This window comes from Homarus americanus, unplaced genomic scaffold (genome assembly GCF_018991925.1).
Source record: "Homarus americanus isolate GMGI-L3 unplaced genomic scaffold, GMGI_Hamer_2.0 scaffold34921, whole genome shotgun sequence".
Classification (NCBI taxonomy): Eukaryota; Metazoa; Arthropoda; class Malacostraca; order Decapoda; family Nephropidae; genus Homarus; species Homarus americanus.
The window spans coordinates 22759196-22780960 of NW_024741901.1; the positions used below are offsets into that span (position 1 = coordinate 22759196).

Genomic DNA, 21765 nt, shown 5'->3' on the forward strand with positions numbered 1-21765 from the left:
ATCAAGAACTATGGAGGGATCCAGTACAGGCCACTGACCACCTTCCCTTGGCATGGTCACCTCCAGTGGGTGTCCACTGGGAAAAAAAGTATTGTACACAGATTTGCCTTCATGAAAAAGAAGGTTCTCTCAAAACGAAAATATTTTATTATAATATATATTTTATTTACTCAGATACATAAAGAGGCAACCCAACTTTTATTATATGCAATACAAATGAACTTAGCCAACAGTGATACTCAGAGGAAACATAAAATACTATAATATGTACAGGAAACATATGCTCTAATTAATATATATTACAGGTTTTACAGCATAAGGAATGCTACTTTACAGTTGATGAGTTTAACTGCACTTCCCGTTATATTGTGTTCATAGAATAACAATGCTCCACAGTTACAACACTTAGCTAACATATGACCATAGTGGTGTGAAGAACATGCAGTCTTAAATGTACCCAATCCATAATGCTCAGTTACCAGTTTCACTTTGATAAAAATGTTCAATTCAAAATTTCATGCTATAAGTTGATAATCATGACCATACATATGGCCTACTTACTTACAGTCAACTACTTAAGACCATTTGCCTCTCTTGCTGAACCACAAACCCCGCAGCATTTATGGATAGAATTATGTATCAGTCAACTGCTTCAGGTTCATGAGTCCGAATTTTGGTTTTCGTGGTTCGGGACGAGAGGCGAATGGACTTTTAGTAGTTAACTATACATATGAATATTGCCGAGGGGCAGCAAGAACATTCACTGCTGACCACTAAAGCCAATGAGTGATGAGAGTACAGTATTTATTTCACATGTAGGAATGTACTGTATAAAAAATTTAAATACACCCTGAATATATATTTTTCATTAAAAGAAATGGAGTATTTCTTTAGTCATCTATACACATTTAGGTGCAAAATATACACATATATTATGTATACCTGTATATACTTTTTGCACTAACTCAACAGAAGTTCTTGAAAAGTTCAGATATTTATAATATACTGTATGTACAATGTGTGCATACTTTATACTCAGTTTAATTACTAATAACTGGGAAAATGCTTTGATGAACAACACTCTTCTATAACATGAGTATGGAAGTGATAAATGCATCACAACTGCTCATTTCACTATTACCTGACTGGTCTACTAACTTTGGGCTGTTAAATGGTCGTTTGCTTCATTGAAGAACAAGTAGTAATGACAAACATATAAATGAGCACCTGCAATGCCCTAGATAAAGCTTTATTAATATTCCACTATTAAAGATATATATGACTCAATGGGACTACAATACAGCATGTGGTGTGTTTAGTAATTCAAGTTACACACCAAAATCACAACAGAAGTGTGTGTGTGTAAGTACAATAATGTAGCTATAATTTTAGATAACTAATTATGTGATCCTTGACATTAACTAAACATAGAAAATAATATTTCGAAATAGAAATGACTTATTACTCTCTTCTTCGACTAATTTGTCTGTAATACAATATTGCTCACATTATTTACAAAATTCTGATTAAAGTTACATGTCATTTTGATTTTTACAAATATAATTATTAAACAAGGAAGAAGCCCATGAGAAAAATTCTATAATGGATAGAGAAGATTAACATTTATTTAAGATATACACATGAGACTTCTGCAGTTACAAGACCCAATATATGGATTACAAAACAGCCACAGGTACAGTACACCACACACCCAGAACCTACCGTAGTCTACCTCGTAAAGTTGGCTGTATACCGTACTGGGCTTCTCTAAGACGGACTTCATCGGTATATTAAGTAGTACGGTACAGTATGGGTATTAACAAACTATCACAATTTCCAAGGAAAAAATCACTTGTCATATATAAAATCCTTGTAACAACTAGCAGCTAATATCATTACTAGTACAGAATTACCATCAAATACTTCAGTGGAATTATTGACGATACAAATAAAGTACATCATAAAAATCATATCCATCAGCCACACCACTGGTATGAATACATCAAAATGACTGGGACACCGATGACATATTACTGTACCATCATATTTCTATGTGATAAATTAAAGGTCTACAACACAGTGGCTAAACAATTGAAAATGTATTCACACATTTTACACTTGATAAGTCCCTCAAACAGTGAACATTTGCCTGAGCAACACAAACTAAAAGAAATCAACTTTATAACCAGCCTGAAAACACTCTTCAAAAAATTTATCAAAGTGGAAAGTTGGGACATTAGTTTCCAATAGCTTATAGTTTTGCCTTAATATTGGAAACAAAATTATAAGATATATAATGGTATACAGAACTGATATTCAGTTTTTCAACAATCAGATTTTGTTCACGATCAACTGAGCCTTTATTAGTGAAGGGAATACTCATTAACACAATATTTAGATATCACAAGTACAATACAGTACTTCCCACGAAAGACCAAATCCTAAAATTCCAATTAATGCCCAATTGTCAAGGTGATAAACCTGAGATTTCAGCAAATTGCATCCACCATCATACGCCATATTATGGTTTGATAACACTGGCGTGAAGCAGCAAAGGCTGTAAAAACGACTCGCTTGTATTAATTTGGAGCCTACAAAAGTATCCCTTGATGCAGTAATAACTAGTGAGTTAAGAGTTAAACCTGAAATGAATCCTTCACTTCTTCCAACCCTTGACACAATCTTGTGATCACCGCGAGGCCACTACAGTATGTCGCCTCCAGCTGCTATCATGTTAACTCGTGAGAAAATCAATGGTACTCAAGTCACCCATCTTGGCTCTCAGACATGTATGGACCTGCAGGACTCAAATCCTCTAATTAGGGCCATGGGCACTGGTATGTGACTCACGATTTATGAAAACCAATAGCATTAGGGAGGTGGTAGAAAGATACTTTAGTTTTAAATTCATTCAGGAGTCGAAATCTTCCCAGAATTGTGCTCAGACATTCTTCCACTTAAGAAATAGCAATGTAAAGTACTGTAGCTGAAACCCAACCACAAAACTAGGCTTTTCAAAGCCTACAATTTAACTGATATCCAATTTTATAAACGAGTTGGGACAAGTTATGTTAAACACCACCACCACCCACCTGAACCTTTGAAATAAGATTTTTTTTAATGCGGCCAAATTATGCGAGAGGACACTAATTTCAGCACACGGTATATCTCTCCTAAATACCATACATATTCTTACTTTATTCAAGACATCTTCAGAGGCAAATGAACTTACAGGGGCTGATAAGAGCCTCTCAGTCCCTGTAAATTCAGTTGCCTCTTAAGATGTCTTGAATGAAGAAGAAAGCTAAGGTGCTCTTCTGTTTCCCTTCTCCTGTGTTGTTTTATAGAGATTTGTCTCGAACGATGGTCCATTGTGGATCTACGTAAAATATTCTTACGAGTTAAATTCTTTGGCATAATTACTTAAATTCTTAAGAACAAATATGGCTTTTGGCCATGTTATAAAGATTTGGTTTTTGGTATAGTATAGTACTGTACTGTTCAGTGTATCCAAGCTAAACATAGTACAGTAACATCTCCGTTAGCTGGACTCCCTCAAACTCGGCACTCTCCGATAGCCGGAATTGAAATTTTCTCGGAAAATCGTTCCCGAAACCAGAATTTTCCGGAAAATTCCGGCTTTGGGAACGATTTTCTGAGGGGCAAATTTTCTGGAAAAATCCAAGAAAATTTTCCCAATACCCAGAAAATTCTGGGGATGGTGGATTTTTTCTGGGTGTGAGAGATGAAAATCAGGGGCATTAGTCCGGGTTTGAGAGACGATGTAATGGGCAATTTCTGGAACTTCCGAGAAAAATTTTTCCGTTACCCGGAAAATTCCGGGGACGAGGGATTTTTTTTCCAGCGTCAAGTCGTCTTGTTACCCGGAAATCTCTCATTCCCAAAAGTGCTCTGCACCAGCTGTTCTGGCTAACAGAGATACAGTATTGTATGTTTTAGCACACAATACAAGCAGTAACAGTGATTGATGTAGAGATCATCAGGGGTGCCTAGCTTGCTTTAAATAAAGGGACTAATTAAGAAAAAATGGGCATCTTCAAGAATCATTAGATGCTACCTTTATAAAGCACAAAGGGTGGGGGGAGGAGGGGGCGACATTCAGTACCCAGTGGACTCACCAGGGGGATAAAATGGTAACAACTGACAATTCCCAGCAATAATGGTGACAGACGAGAGTACAGTACTGTACTGTACACTAGGGGAGTGAGTATCCAGCAAAAGAAGTACAGTACCTGTACTGGACACAGAGAAAAGATCAACTTAAAATTCCTTGGTCCTTAACTAAATGAATTTCTATATTACAACCCCCTCCCCCCCTAAAAAATATATATAACACTACTAATAATTAAAAGACAAAGGACACTATGGGTAACATGAAGTACACCTCCATCCTGATCAACCTAAGCTGGTGGTAGCGGTGTTAGGTGCAAAGAGAGATAATACTTAAGGAACAGTACAGTATATACTTTCTAGATTAATTACACTCAACTTTTATTGTTTGCTTAACATGAGTGAACACTTTCCTAAATGGTGTCTGTGGAGAAGCAAAACATTCTCCATCGTCTAGCTATTACTAGTGCTCTTCCTTCATGTCTCTACAGTACCCGATGTGTTTCATATCTAAAGGATCCTCGATATAATACTTTCATCTCCATATAGTCCGTTAAATAGAGGTTCCACTGTATACTCCTATAGTAAGGTTAGTCATAGCTTGTATCATGTACACTATTTTACACCATAATTTTGCACCCAAACAAGTCATATTATAGATAAACTTCTACATACATCAGGGCCCCCCCCACTCACAGTATCTATGAAAGCATAATCTAACTTACACAATCACTGTGGAATTGAATCTTTTAAGGCCTTAGCATAGTTTCATTTGCTCATAGAATATCTTTCAAATGTTAACCAGTATCCTGAACACAGTCTCTCAAAAGCTTAACAAGACTAATGTAAAGTTAATAAAAAAACTATCCGTACTTGGGGGGGGGGGATCGATAAATTTCAGAATGAACACTGCGACTCTTGTTGATCCGTTGTCATACCGTCTAACACAATTCTGAGAGGATAGTTTTTTTGATGGACTGTACAACAAGTCATAATACTTGTACCATTTACATACACTGTTGTCAAAGTTGTAGATATTTGTCATTGCCATCCCCAACATGGGGCCCTAAAATTAATCATCACAAATGTAGATTAATGGCAGACTGTTTAATGTTTTTCATTCCACAAAATTACACTACAATTCTTAAAAGACTATGGTTTAGCCCTATGATGATGATGATGATGATGATTGAACCCTTTAAGGATGGTTTAACCCTTTGAGGCTATGGTTTAATCCTTTGAAGAATGATTCAAGCTTTTGAGGATGATGGTTTACCATTTGATGATTATGGTTCAACCCTTTGAAGATTATGGTTTAAACCCTTGATGATGATTTAAACCTTTGATGATGATGATTTAAACCTTTAAGGACAATGATTTAACCCTCCAGGAGTGAAAGGCTCAAGGTAGTGTAATCTTTCCATTTGTATGGCATGAATTAGACTGCTCTGCTCTTACTCACAGATAACTTAAATGGGTTTGCCCTACTTACTACAAACTGCTACTGAAGGCAAGAGTCAATAATATAATCAAACACTACAGTACACGGGAGGGGAAGAGTGCTTAGCTGGTTATAACAATAAACTGTACCTGCAAACATTACCATATATGTACACACAACCATAAACTTTTCTCACATGTACTTATAAATTTATTTTCAAAATTGTGCTCAGACACCTTACTATGTCACTGTTGAGGGAGTGTTACACTAGGTTACCACTCTATGTAATAACTAAATATATTCAAACAATATTTTTTGGGGGGGGACTAACACTTGATCTCTTAAATATTGTTATTATATTTTTTATGAATTTAATTTATATTTTTGTAAGATTATTTCATCCAGTTCATTGAGTAATAATTTTCTCGGTAAAAATGAAGAAAGTTACTGTATCATTGTGTGAAAGTGAAATTATTATAGTGTTAGGATTCCTTTAAAGACCCAGATGACATCTTCCAAGAAGTGGCAAGGAAAACAATAAAGAAAATATTCTTTTTCTTTCTCATTGCCTTTCATTTTCAATAAATAATATCAATTAATTCATCACAAAGGTTAGACTACATTACATTACAGTACATCAAATATAATTATACGGTAGTAATCTTTTCTTAATTTCAGTCATGATTGAAATCTTTAAAAAATATATACAACAATTTTTTTTTTATAAACAAATCACTTCGGTCATCTCCAGTATTGCCAATGTGTAGAAGACGACAAACAATTTCATAATTTACCAAAACGTGAAGGACAGACCAATACTCAACGCACAGGAACAGAATGTCTTTCAACTGCCATTACCTACAGTACAGGTAAATGCATGAAATTTAAGATGCTCATTAGGCCTCAGTTGCTAGCCCATACAATGAGACCAATCACCAAGGCAATCATAAGGCAGGCAAGTGTTAGCAGAACTACCTTCCGTCTGGACTTATCCTGAAACAAGAAACTGACATCAGTGTTATGTACCTACATAGTGAAACCTCCCTATAATGTGCTTCTATCTCCAAATAATCCATTAGATGTGGGTTTCAGGTCTGATGTGCCCTCGATATAATGGACTTGCATCTCTGTATAATCCGGTAGATGGGGGGCTTCGCATCTTACGGACCCTCGATATAATAGACTTCCTTCTCCATACAGTCCATTAAATAGAGGTTTCACTGTACATACTGATTTTATTAATAGAACCTGGTGAGAAAAAAATTAGCAAAAGTATGCCTCAGTGTTGAGTTACCTGTAACATCCTCTCACAAAAACACACAACAGGTTGACACATCCATTCATTGCCAACTCCCAATTAATGACACTTGAACACAAGTATTTCTTGGTAAACCTCCCCATTTACGAGCTCAAACGCCATGTGGTTGTCCAGGTGGCCCAAGACCCAATTCTACCCTTATCACATGACATTCATACAACAATGATCTCAAAATAATAATGCAATAAAACATTTCAAATATAAGACTCAAGTTCAGTGAGCCAAGTCTACCTGTATGTGAGCTGGAGGTCCTACATTGTACTGTACTGTCAGACACATATTCTCATCCCAAAGATGAAAAGAAATGTGCCAACTCGTATATACAAATTGCTACTTATTTATAGTGCTTCAGACTTTACAAGCCTATACAGTATAGGTGAGATCTTACAGCTACAACATGTTGCAGCCAGATATGGCAACTGCAGCTGGCTATAAACATTTTCAGTTTGATCACTTGTCAGCTTAGTAATCATTTGGGTAGTCAATCTGTTCTTTTGTTATGACTCATTTTCCAGTGTTAGTGTAGCAGAAAACCAGAGTACAGTAATCAGAGTAAACCTGCCATGTCTGGATAACCTGGGACTGAATCCATGCCACAGTAGTGAGAGGAAAGCTCAATGCTGCTGTGTGATTATAGGTACAATACTGTATCTATTACTTAACTCATTTCACAGTAAATACTTTCTAATAAGTGACCATTAAACACTGCTGACCCTTGTGTCTCCTTCACATCTTGGGAGGAGAGACACATGGACTATAAGTGTAGCTGCTGAAAAGTTGGGTCACTATTTCTGTTCACAAGCTGTGTGAAGTGTACCATGTTGGTTCATCTACAGTGTACAACTTGAAAAGGTAGAAAGGGAAACTTTTAGATTTATAAGCAGAAAACTGTCCTCATATACTTGGTTTGATGAAACATTGAAGGTTCCACAAGAAATATAAAGTTATTCATATATCAAAATATGTAAAGCAAAAACCAGAACCTTAAATATGTGCGTGTAATTATTTCTTTAATATAAACCTAAAGTGAGCATAATGCATACAAAAAAAAAAAACCCTTCCAATGTTTCACCAAGTACACCAACACACATGGTACTCCTGCAGTGCTCCAACACCAACAGTATTCCAACATTGATGGAAATCTTGTCACACACTGACTGCTTCCCATCCCCCAGTGGTGACCCCAGTGTAGAGGTAGAGCCACTCGGCTCCTTTAAAATGTTGGCACTGACCAACTGTGACTTAAGAGCTGTATAATGTAGTAAGCCTGACTGATAGCTCACAAATCTTACTACACAGATGACAAGTGAATCAATTAGGTATCATGCCAGTAGTAAGGAGCATGCGACATTTTCATATGAAATATAATGGGTATAGAAATATGTAATCATGAAAACAACCATGATTATGATAACATTTTAAGTGTAATTGATTAAAATTACAATGTAAAATAAAATAATGTAATTGATTTTGACTACTTGAATAAGAATAATCAATTACACTTACAGATTATGATTACCTTATGTCAGATCTACACTACATTCACTACTGTACGCTCATCTACACAACAACATATCATCTATATTACATCAACCTACACAATCGTTTTTAGGTGGGGGAATGGCCCTAACAGCAATGACCAAACCTCCCCCTATTCAGATGACTTTTAATAAGAATGTTTCACCGTCAAGTCTATTTTGGGTGCATGTGTATATACTGCACTGTACAGGTCAAATTTCAGCTCTTTATCTTCAAATCTGAAGCTGGAGATCGCATCCACACACACTCGCTAACATTAACTCAAAACACACTCTCTCTCTGTCATGCACACACACACAGTCCTTTATATAAACATAGTCACTGGTATTGAGCACTAATAACTCACCTTAACTTGAAGAGGCAGACCAAGCAATAAGCCCAATAACTATGGCCAACAGTACTATACCAATACCAAAGAGGCATATCTTCTTTCTACGAGCTTTGTTCTACAAAAAAAAAAAAAAGAGAAATGTCAAATTAAAATAATTGTGTGGTTGTTTAGCATTCTAATTTTGTATAATGGTAAAAAAATAAATAAATAAAAATTTACTAATGACAGTAAACTCTGCAATTAACAATACATAACGACAAGATTTTTTGTTAATTACCTGTACACTCATTTGAAAATTAGTTCATTCTAGATGAATATTTTGAATTAGAAATACAGGGTATAGCAATACTAATATCTTATTTATAATTGCATATGAAAGAAACTTCCAAAAATCAATGTTGGATTATTATTTAATTTCCCAAAGACAACAGTTGGATGATGAACCAAGTGTCACAGAATGGTACAGTACCAGTATAATATTTTGTTATGGGCAATAAAACTGCAGAAACTAAATTTATAAAAAAATTACTAACAAACATTACAGTTAGGACCACAATACAGGATATAACTTTTGTGTTTAAACATATTACTGTACAGTCAACTACTGCTCTAAAATCCATTCACCTACTGTATCTCCCTGAACCCCTAGATTCAGACTCATGAATCTGAAACATTTATGGACAAAATAATGTATCAGTCTACTGCTTCGAATTCACGAGTCTAAATCTTGGGGTTCAGGGGATGAGGAGAACAGACTATAGTAGTTGACTGTACATGTAAAATACAGACATAGTTACTGTGAGTGTTCCTCAGGCCATGCATATACAATACAGTACTGTACTGTATGTCATTTGGAATAAAAATTATCTTAGCTTCATTAATTGAGGAGTTCACTGTACATAATATATAAATAGTGCATCAACAAAAGACAAAGTTACTAGACTGTGTAATGCAAAATAATATTCAATAAGCAAAATAGCCTATAGTATTGAGTAGCTAAGCTCTGAAACATAACAAAATGAATTATTAATACAGTACTTGTACATAATTATTCTAGTTTCTTTAATCATTTGACTGTAGAACATTTAGATTTTCTTTACCACACACACATACACGCAGCAGATACAGTACAAGGGATTGCTCCTGAATGACTTATTTTCTTGCCGAGTGTGTGAACAGACGGCTCCTGTTAATGTACAAGTTATTTTGGTAGTCGTTAAAGCATTGGTTATCCAGAGACTCTTGATAATGAACATCTTAATAATGTGCTACTAAGGACAAGCCCAGGCTAGTTCACAGGATAGCCAAGTTGTAACTACCCATATACTGTACTGTACAGTATATATATTAGCACAGTAGTGTATGGTAAAATTACGGTACCAGACAATTACATGTTAGGAAGGTTCTCACATTCATCAGAAATTAAGTTCTGACAAAAATAACATCAATACAATACCTGCTGAGCAAACATTATGGTAACTCAGTGGTAAGACTGGATATTGGAACAAGAGAAAGGTTAGGTGGTCAAGTGTCCACTGTACATTTACTATATACTCCTATAGTGTACAGTAAACCCTCGTTATTTCAGCTTGATACTTCATTTTCTTTATCTCGTGTCAGTATCAATTAAATATGCACGTACAGTATTTTTAAAAAGACTGCTGTTTTGATAATAGAGAACTGAAATTTGGTCTGGAGATGTGCAAGTACCCCAGAAGCATCCCAAGGGCGTAATTTTGAGTTGGCGCCAATCCCTATTCCCAAAGGTGAACCCCCCTTATAAAAAACACATGTAAATTGAGGGGTTTGGTGCCACAGGGCCTGATCCCACCTCTAAAAATGGTAGTACAGGTCCAGTATTGTTGACTCAGTCTAGTGGCTGACCTTCACCTAAAAGTGATAGTATGATAGGGGGTTGGCCCCATATGGGCTGACCCCCCAGCACATCAGTCATTGCCAAAACATTGTTTGAAAAACTTTGATAGTTAAAATATCTCAATCTAGGAATATGCAAACATTTCACATTCATACACACAGACAAACTGTATAACTATCAGTGATGCTAATCACAGACTAGGAGGGCCAGCCACCACCAGCTCCCATGATCCACCAGTGGTCTGAGGGACACACAAATGACTGTGGGATGTAGAGGATGTAGTATAGTTAATGTAGTGTAGATGAAAGTGTAGTTATAGTCATAGGCCAAGAGCTGCTCCTAAACAAACCTAGGCAATGCTCAGTTCCCCACCAAGTACAATAAATTCTATCACTTATCATATGTAACACACACAAGCTGAACAGATACTACATAAGCTAAAAAAAAAAACCATTCAATGGTCAGGCTGTACACATACATATCTGACAAATGCAAAATGCTGGGTTATCAAGCAATGTACGGTATACATTTTTACTGAACTGAGGCACAAGGATCAGGTGAACCCATGTTCTGTACTGTCAAGCTTGTGGGTTTCCAGAAAGCCTCCACTTCTATGACTACTAGGCTGTGAACCAGAATTCCTGTAAAACTGGAACAATTCATACAGAATTTCTCACAGCTCAACTGCAGCCCCTATAAACAAGACAGTGAGGAAGTCAGTTGCTTAAGTTGAGAGGAAAAGTCTAAGCTCCCTCACAATTAGTTCATTTTAACCTTTTGTATCCTGAAGGGTTAAATCAACACCGATGGGTTAAACAAGACTTGCAACACGTAGGGAAGGTTGGGTAACTGTTATATCAGCTCCCACCTGTCAATTAGGGCACAATCTACTGTTCAGAACCTCCTACAACACCTTATGCATTAACAGGAACCACAAGACAGAGGGCGGGCGGTAAGCAAGAGACGTATACAATTAAGGTACTGTACTGTACATGCACACTATAACCATGCTCTAACATAAACAAGTGTATCATTGAACAATGACTGGCCTTCTAATACTTCAAGTCATTATGCTGTATTCCAACGCACAAACATTCTCACTAAAACAAACATAAAAAAGATATTCCAAGTCTCACCATTCACATGAACCTCTGATATGAGTTTAGTAAGCAAATTTGAAAAGAATGGTGTTTGTAGAACTCTACTTTTATGGCACAATAAATATGGAAGATTGAAGTGAGAAATCACATTTTATAACCAAGTGGAGGAGGTAAATGACCTGTGATAATTCTTGCTGATCAGCACCAGATTAGTTTGCCCTGGCAAGAAACACTGACTCACTCTAATAACAGGTTACAATGCCCAGACTGGATCAGTATAATATAAATGGCTCCTCAAACAGTGAAACAGCATCAAACCAAATCTATGAACTAATGAAGCAATGTTTTCTTCAAGAGCTTTAGTCACGCTTCTGAGAGCAATGAGCCAAACCCCTGGGAGAGGCAGAATATTTTCCCCCAACTGTACTGTACATTCAGACTTCAAGCATCACATTTATTATTTACAACATTTATGATATTTATGTTATACAGAGTACATACAGATATTCTTGCACACTATATATATATATATATATATATATATATATATATATATATATATATATATATATATATATATATATATATATATATATATATATATATATATATATATATATATATATATATATATATATATATATATATATATATATATATATATATATATATATATATATATATATATATATATATATATATATATATATATATTTCATGTAGATCCACAATGAAAACGTGGATAAGATAAATCTTGATAAAATCACACGGGGAAAAGGGAAACAACGGAGCACCTTAGCTAAGGTGTTCCGTTGTTTCCCTTTCCCCATGTGATTTTATCAAGATATATATATATATCTCTCTTAGGTGGAATCCCTCTTAACCAAAACTCTGATATCCGGAATTTAAATTTTCTCGGAAAATCGTTTCCAAAGCCAAAATTTTTGGAAAATTCAGGCCTTGGGAACGATTTTCCGAGGGACACATTTTCCCAGTACCCGGATTATCCCAGAAATTTCCAGGGATGGGAGAGTTTTTCTGGGTTTGAGAGATGAAAATTAGGCAATTTTGTTTTAAATTCCGAGAACATTTTTCTGTTACCCGGAAATTCCGGGGATGAGGGTTTTTTTTCCAGCTTTGAGATAGTTGTCTCGTTACCTGGAAATCTCTCATTCTTGGAAGTGCTCTGCACCAATTGTTCCAGCTAACAGAGATGTCACTTATATATACTATATATAAAGTAAGACATACCTGATACTGCCTAGCCTGTGAGAGCTGCGTAGAGGCTTGGGAGACGTGGACCTGAGCAGCTTCAACATTAGCCTCAATTGAGTCAACAATCTCTCCTTGCTCATGAACCATTGTTGCTAAATCTTTGAAGATTTGATTAACGTCCATAATGTCAGACTGAAACAAGGAAAAAAGTTGTGTGTAAAAAAGTAAACTATAAAACAGTCAACACTTGACACTGGACAGATGGTAACAGAGCAAGATCTCCACAACATCACGTTCATCAGCAGAAGGAAAACTGATTTATGATCGAGTTAACAAGAATTATCGAGCAATTAGATGGTTAGACAACTCTACACAGTAATTCCTTACACAGGTGAAGACCAAACATTTACACCGTACCTCTAACTGACGTATCTGTGTTTCTCTCTCCTGAAGTGCCTGTATTTCTTGCTCTTGTTCCATCTGAATCTGCATTTGTGACTGCTGTGTCCGCCCTCTGTTGCCCGATTCTCCCAGGTCCAACAAGGCCGCTCCATGGCTAGGATCATCTGTATTAAAAGATCTTTGTTAGTCTCCATGCCAGTATGATTTGGAGGATCAATATAACCGAAATATTAGGGAAATCATTCAAGAAGGCCTCCATATTGTACACCTTAATCATAAAAGCTTTTTCCTATATTCCCCAAATAGTGTGGCAAATTAAGAATCTTGTTCAAACATTCCAATGACTAACCATCTCCATAACTTCAGGTGCAAAAGGCCAAGGAAAAAAATGATCAAAACATTTGCCTAAGTGAATGCTTATCCGATAATGTCGCAGACAATGCCACTGCAAAATGTATTCATGACAAGATATAAAATGACAACTAAAAGAAAGTGGTGGAGTGAGCCTGAAATCACATAAGGTGTGGAAATTAATTACTTAATTTACCTATGAATACGAGTACAGTATTTTATATGCACACTGGATATAGAATTTTTTTTTTGTGATTCTTATTTGTTGCAGACCTTTCCTTTCACATTCTGGGTTTATTCACCTTTTTGGCATTTTTCTCCTGACCAATTTTTCTCATTTTTTGTGAGACCTCTGCTTCCCCCTGATCCACCTTACATACAGTATATATGGGTGCACACCAGAGACAATACAGTGATAGTACAAAAATATACTGAAATGAAGTTGCTTATGCTGGAGCTAAGATTGGTGTGTGTGTGTGTGTGTGTGTGTGTGTGTGTATGAGGTGAAACTACTGGTAATGAATCAAAAGAGCTAATTTAAGCTAAACTTCCACCACCAAACCCCTCATTTATCTTCCATGAATTGAATTAAATTTTGTCTTATCCAGCATTTGGATATGTATCTTGTACTGTACAGTCAACTACTAAAGTCCATTCACCTCTTCCCCTGAACCACGAACCCCGATATTCAAATTTGTGAATCCAAAGTATTTATGCACAGAATATTATGTCGGTCTTCTGCTTCGGGTTCAAGAGTCGGAATCTCAGGGTTCGTGGTTCAGGGGAAGAGGTGAATGGACTTTAGTAGTTAACTGTACCGATTGGCATTGGCCAGTACATGTAAAGCCAGGTAGCATCTCACTGGGCTCATGTTAACTATTCCATACAAACAATATCATTCCAGAAACCATGTAAAATATATAAAAATACAACTAGAATTGTCAATAAATTTTACTACAGATAATCAATTCTATTCTCCTAAATCTTTAAAAATGCTTCAGTTGATAATCTCTATACTGTACTGCACTAACCAAAGAAATGAGCGTCAGAATCAGCTCGGGCTTTCTTGAGCGCTTCCTTCTCTTTTGCTGCTGCCTGGCGCTGAGCACTTTGGAAGTCATTGAGCGCCTAAAAAGAAATATTTAAGTAGATATTAAGGGCTTTATGCTATAGTATAAACTCTAGCTCCACTATGTCACATAAAATGTATTTATAGAGAAGACTTTACTTCTGCAATCACAAGCAAGACAATCATTGTATATACAGTGAAACCTCCATATAATGGACTTCTTTCTCCATATAATCCATTAGATGGGGGTTTCACATCTAACGGACCCTCGGCATAACGGATTCTCCTGTCCATAAAGGCCATTAAATAGAGGTTTCCCTGTACCCATGCAAAAAATTTTAATCACGTTGGGGCAAAAAAGCAACAAGTAGGAAAACTAATTTTTACCACAAACGTTACACGAATATTAAAAATGTGAAGCTTAAGTGAAGTTTTGTATCACTTTGCCATACCTGAGAGAATTCCCGAGTAAGCCGCTCCGTCTGCATGTGCCAAGTTCGAGCATCCTGGCCTTGTGGAACTGTTAACGACTGGAATGTCCGTAGTTCGACAGTGGTGTCCTTGGCCAAGCCTCCTGTGTAGTGTTGAACCTGGTGCCTATAAATAGTATAGAATTATTAGAAGGGAAATTATCTTGTACTCATTTTTATAAGTATTTCTTATTTAATGGGTAAAACGTATGGTTTGTGGGATATAAAGCGAGACCTCTATTTAACGGACTATACTGTATGGGAGTGTTCGGTAGTCCATTATATTGAGGTTTGTTAGATAATGAAACCTCCATATACGTAATAAACTACATTATGTCAGAGCACAGTCCATTATGTGTGTCAAACCTCCATATACGTAATAAACTACATTATGTCAGAGCACAGTCCATTATGTGTGTCAAACCTCCATATACGTAATAAACTACATTATGTCAGAGCACAGTCCATTATGTGTGTCAAACCTCCATATAACGGACTATACCCGTTAGATTAATGTCCGTTAAATGAAGGTTCCACTGCAGAAGCTCCGCTGTTTCTTTGACGTGAGTGGAACAAAGTAACAGAAATAAAGGATTAGTTTATTGGTTCCCCCAGAACAAATGTTGTCTAGCAGCCTCTTAAACAGTAGTAGAGTATAATATAGATTAGGGAAGTGTAGCAACTGTCAAAATATTACTTTTTTCAATATTCATGAAAGATATAAATGTTAAAATTCCAATAAGCAAATTAACAGGCTAAAAAAATTGAAGAGCACGAATGTTTTAGAAAAAAAAAAAGATTTGTCTACGTAGATCAAATGTTTTCAGTGATGTGATGTTGGAATAAAAAATAAACTGCTTAAAGAAGGAAGTTATATCTCAAAGCACAATGCATTGATAGCTTCTGCATCACATGTGACCATCGGCCTGAACAGGGAGGATGTTCTTCACCGCTATAAACTGTCAGGTGGTCGGCTTCCCACACAACTATATCAGTTTTTCTTTTAATTTACTTATTTCTTCAAACATTTTTACTTATTCCTTCAAACATTCATACCAATAAAACAAACAGAACTTTCAAATCTTATTCTACAGTATAACAAGTTGGTGCTCATAATGGTCAACAAGAATAACAACTGACCAACAAATGATGGTGCTGTCAGTGTAGGTCAAGACACACACCACAGGTCAACACACACCACAGGTCAAGACACACACCACAGGTCAACACACACCACAGGTCAAGACACACACCACAGGTCAACACACACCACAGGTCAACACACACCACAGGTCAAGACACACACCACAGGTCAAGACACACACCACAGGTCAAGACACACACCACAGGTCAACACACACCACAGGTCACAGGACACACCACAGGTCAACACACACCACAGGTCAACACACACCACAGGTCAACACACACCACAGGTCAACACACACCACAGGTCAACACACACCACAGGTCAACACACACCACAGGTCAACACACACCAATACTTTTTGACAAATATAATTTTATAAATAACAACAAAATTATACACAATGAATATTCACCAATCAAAAATATGAGATTGATAAATTAAGAGAAAATATCACCATATCATATGTACCACAAACCATCATAAGACATACATGACATCAGCAGTTTTAGGAATGTGTACAATTACAGAGGCCAGAATATGTGTGTTAAAGTGGCACCACCAGCCCGTCCACTTCTCAACTGATCATTGTCATTAATGTAAAAGGAAACAATTATAAGTAAGGGAGTAATGGATGTTTCTGATGGGAGATAATTCCTCTCTGTGTCTTGCATAAATTGTTATACTGTACTTAGTTTAATGACGTGACTGGCCTTGAGGTACGGTACTGTACAATACGCTCTATTGAGGGTGGAAGACCCGTGACTATAAAATGTACTTACAGCTGAGCTCGTAGTTGTTGATTATCCTGATCCGTGCCCAGCTGGTTCACAAGCTGCTGCATAGACTTTACTGAAATAATTCATGAAGTGTTACAAAAGGCACACCACTATAAAGCTGATTGAATTATTGTAAGTCCTAAAATAGTAAATATTTACAAGATTTGGTATAATTAGAAGACTGGTCTTAAAATTTATTATTATTATTATTATTTTTTTTTTGCAGGGGGGGCAATGGTTGAAACAAAGTAGCTAATGCAATAGAGTGTAATGCAGCTTACTACAGGGGCCTGAAGTCCTCCGGCTACCCCCCATTGTTAGTCTATTTATACTATACTGTACAAACAACCCTTCCTCAACCTCTGCACCCATGGATGTACAGTTCACCTAAATCCTCTAACAGTACATGTAATGATCTGTACATTATTCAACAATACTGTACACCATGCAAGGTGCTGCTAACCAGGTCATTTAAAATGATTTAACCACTCTTGGCAGGTTAGTGGATGCAAACAGATGAAGACTTAAAGACACATGAAGCAATTATTAGAGGAGAATCAACATTGTTGACTCAACTTAAACAGCACACGGTAAAATATTGTAGCACCTCCTCCCCCGTTCTTACAGAGATCAGTGAGTACGTACTATACAAACACCTGACATCACAATAATTATCTGCTTCCAGGTCAACATGGTATAACTGCTTAAATAACATGAATCAATTTATAATACAGTTAAACCTCCATATAACTGACTTGCCTTTCCATATAATCTGTTAGGTGGAGGCTTTCACTTCTAACGGATCCTCGATATAATGGAATTTCCTCTCCATATACAGTACTGTACTGTAGTACGTTATATGTGATTCAGTCGTCAGTTTAGCTTTAAACAGCACAGTACTATATATACCTGTACTTACCATTTTGAGAAATTTTTTGTATATTTGAACCAATGCTGTGTGAATATTTCTGGAGGTCCCCATTACGGGTGCCACTGCTCTGGTACGACGACATGCCATCCATATTACACAACCCTTAAAAAAAAAAAAGATAAATGAATATGATCACTAACAGGAGTAGGAGAGACAGTTGAAAACAAGCAGTCAAAGTTCCCTCACTCCGGAAACACAATACACATAAGACCAAAATATTATAAAAACATATTAGAAAGGTCACTTTCAATTACTATATTAAAACTTATTACTGTACTGTACTATATTACCGAATGTACTCAAATTACCACGAGAAACACAAAAGTTTTCTTCTTTAAAACATGCAATGAGGTGTGAACCTGAAGCTACAAGCTATCACTCAATGTGAAGGTGGATGGAACCTTGACGTACAGTTTAAGTAAGCTGAAGGATCTACATATACTGTACTGTACTGTACAGTATGAACCATCAGACTGATGTTAACACTGTCAGTCACTGGGAAGAGCTTCTTAACAGATCAAGTGCCAGAAATGGTGTTCACTGGACATGGTGGATATCCATTCACCAATTATTCATAAAAGTTATATACTGAACTGTACTGTACTCTAGAAAAACAATAATAAAAATATTGCAATTCCTCATCATTATTATGATTTTCTTCAGGAGAGAAATATGTTGTCTTAAATATAAAATTAAGTACCGGTACATCCCACAGTGCACATTAAGCTGTGAGGTACAGAATACTATACTGTACAAACCTACGAATGTTGAATTAGAGTTTGGGTAGAAATGTATTTTAGGATTAACACTACTATTGGATAGTATTCCTTAACCCTTTCCTGCCAATTGTTGAACTTTGGAAATGTATTCTGGCTATTGCCAGACAATATTATTTGGCTTAGGGAAACTTCCACGAGCAAAAAGGTTAAAAAGAGAGGTAATAGTCTAGGAGAAGAGTCCAGGTGAACCAACTACCTAGCAAAAAATCTCTAGAGAAGAAAACTTATTTCTTACCTCAAGAAATAACCAAAATCATATGGAGGAATTGCATCTTTTGTACATTTTGCTTTTTTACAAATTTTTACTGCAAATGAGGATGCTGCATCTCCATCCTTCCAAGGACACCATGTTTTCATTTCAACTGTTGATAAATGCTTCCCAGCGACCGAGCGAGGGTAAGTGACGGAACGCTTCAATTGGGAATTTTCAATACGATTGGGCTAGTGTGAATTCGCAACATGTACAGTATAAGGGATATTTATGTGTGTGATGTTTAATTATAGAGTACACTTGAAATTTATTAATTTATTTATTTGAAATTAATTTGGGACAATCTAATGGATATTGTCCTACTATTACTGATTAAAATTTAAAAGTTTGAATACTGGGGTGTATATATATATAGAATGCACACATTAATATTATAGATGGTAAAAATTTGCTAGCTACCATAATGGGATACCATTAATAATTAAAATAGCTTTTTCTTGTGGCCTCTGCTTGGATGGGCTAATCAGTAAATTTGCAGTTTCAGCCCCACTACTGTTCGACCATAAATTTTGGTTTGTCCCATGATATTTGGTCTGATTATATACAAATTTTACCTTCATTTCCGTCGCAGATGAGTGGTTACCAAGTTATCACCGCCCACCCCCCCAAAAAATTGCTTTAACCGTGTTGGGGGCTGAAGCTGCAATAACATTGGCTAATCCCCATAAAAAATAAAAATGAGAACCTGACCTAACCTTTCCTAAATTACAAAAGACGTCTAGATATGGTAATATTTTAGGTTAGGTTCTCAAAGGTTAATTGTTGTTTATTAGTATTTTAACCCCATATTTCCCTCATCTTCGAGTCCAGTCCACTTTATAGGAAACCATTGTCATTAGCATAGCACAGTCACAGTAGTGAGTCATAAACATCAGTAACAAATACAATGGTCATATTCTTACTTCACAACTGAATGAAATTGATGGAAGAATTTGTTGAGTGTAAGACTTGTCAGTAGTCAAATTATGATGTTCAGTATAAATATAATCAAACTCCATAGTTCTTCAGTTATCACAGATTAATAACCCAAAATATAATAATAAAATAACAACCAGTATAATGTTAACAGGACAATAGCCCACAGCATTATAGTAAAATAAACAATCCTGTAGTTATAACAACCCAAAGATAACAAACTTACCATAGATAAAGTGAGGATAATAAATGTGACTATTTTACATATTAACACATAAATAACGTGACGTGACTAAGTTAAATTAATCTTTCTGAACACAAATAAAAACCCGATGTTTACTTCTCAAAATTGAAATAATTTACTTAACTGTCATATGAGTCGTTCACATTACATAGCTTTGAGGACCATGACCCCTAACAGCCTCGGCTACTTATATTTTTACCTCTAATTAAGAAAATAATCACCATTACGTTACACCCACTTTCCTTCACTTGCTGCCTCATTTCCTTGTTCCGTAGTTATATCCATTGCTATAACTATCTATGGTACATGTAGAAGACGATATATTGTACCTGTTCACATACCTTTTAGATATTACAGCTTAGCGGTACAGCTGTCAGAGTCAGGTGACTACAGCAGCTCCTCCTGTAATGTGTCACAGCTGATGCTCTCGTCTCTCATACTCATATTATCGTTTAATCACAAATGCCAGGTCATATATAAAGGAAATAGTATCTAACTTATATTGCTTGGTTATCTTGAAGGAAATAATATATTTTAGATAAATTTTAGTAATCAACCTCTCAGTAAATCACGAATATTATTATTTAAGGATCAATGGAAGGGAACCATTTTGGTATTATTTATGTGCCAAATTATGTGTAATTTGAAAAAAAATAATATATATACAATGATAAAAATACATCTAAATTTATATTGGTATATGTATATATTTTTAATCACGTTGAGTATTGTGCTGCATTATTGCATATAGAGGACTATTGTTATCCATCTGGCAACCTACCGTGGCATATAGCATTGTGTTCGCCCTAATGTTGATATTATTTTTATTTCCATATTGCTGAGTTTTGTTGTAATTTTCTCACATATAACTTCCATCAATATTATTATCGTTTCGTGTCAAGTGTCAAACATTTTCACATTTGTTAATTAATAGAAGAAATTAATACAGTAACAAAGAACAGACCAACCACTCGAACGACTGTTTTTTTCCTGATAAATGGTGATAATTATAACAAGATATTAATTTTTGCTTCCATGTGAAATTTAGGAGGAAGTTTTGTTGTAAAGAATCCTGGCTATTGTATTTATGAACTTAAAACCTAACGGTCCTAACCTAACACCTTGAACTGCTATGTTTGTTGTATGACTTGATAAAGGTTACTCACCAGTCACCAGCCAATCAGTATTATGAGTCGACAAGATAAAATACATGATGCACGTAACTCCGACCTTGCTCAATTCATTTTTTTTTCAATTTTAAAATTTATTCCTTGATAGAGGAAGCGGGATCCTAGTGCTGTCACTGGGTACCCCTGTACAATAACACCAGAAGCATCTGGCAAGTGTCACAAGTATATATAAATATTATAAAGGTGCTTACTAAAGCCTAAGGAAGGAAGGATTTTCCTTTAACACATAATCAATATTATTTACAAAATATCTGGCCAGTATGGGG

The 21765-nt window shown here is 35.9% G+C and overlaps 1 protein-coding gene across 2 annotated transcripts; it reads right to left on the minus strand.

The window, feature by feature from the left end:
• Positions 1 to 143: 143 nt before the first annotated feature.
• LOC121876314 (syntaxin-7-like) lies at positions 144 to 20779 on the minus strand. Of its 2 annotated transcripts, XM_042381369.1 has the most exons (9): positions 20651 to 20779; positions 18089 to 18202; positions 17173 to 17242; positions 15226 to 15370; positions 14736 to 14832; positions 13369 to 13517; positions 12988 to 13143; positions 8776 to 8875; positions 144 to 6565 (listed from the first exon to the last, which is right to left on the minus strand). In XM_042381369.1, the coding sequence occupies exons 2-8, from the start codon at positions 18189 to 18191 to the stop codon at positions 8777 to 8779; spliced, it is 819 nt and encodes a 272-aa protein (XP_042237303.1). In that variant the 5' UTR covers positions 18192 to 18202; positions 20651 to 20779; the 3' UTR covers positions 144 to 6565; position 8776. The 2 variants fall into 2 exon arrangements, with proteins under 2 accessions (XP_042237303.1, XP_042237304.1); XM_042381370.1 differs by lacking the exon at positions 8776 to 8875.
• Positions 20780 to 21765: the final 986 nt, after the last annotated feature.

Bases quoted from the DNA above. Each gene is read 5' to 3' on its own strand.
- LOC121876314 (XM_042381369.1), bottom strand. From the start codon at position 18,191: ATGGATGGCATGTCGTCGTACCAGAGCAGTGGCACCCGTAATGGGGAC. The intron at 17,243-18,088 runs GTAAGTACAGGT...GAATTATTTCAG, and splicing joins ACAAAAAATTTCTCAAAATG to TAAAGTCTATGCAGCAGCTT. The intron at 14,833-15,225 runs GTATGGCAAAGT...ATTTCTTTTTAG, and splicing joins TTACTCGGGAATTCTCTCAG to GCGCTCAATGACTTCCAAAG.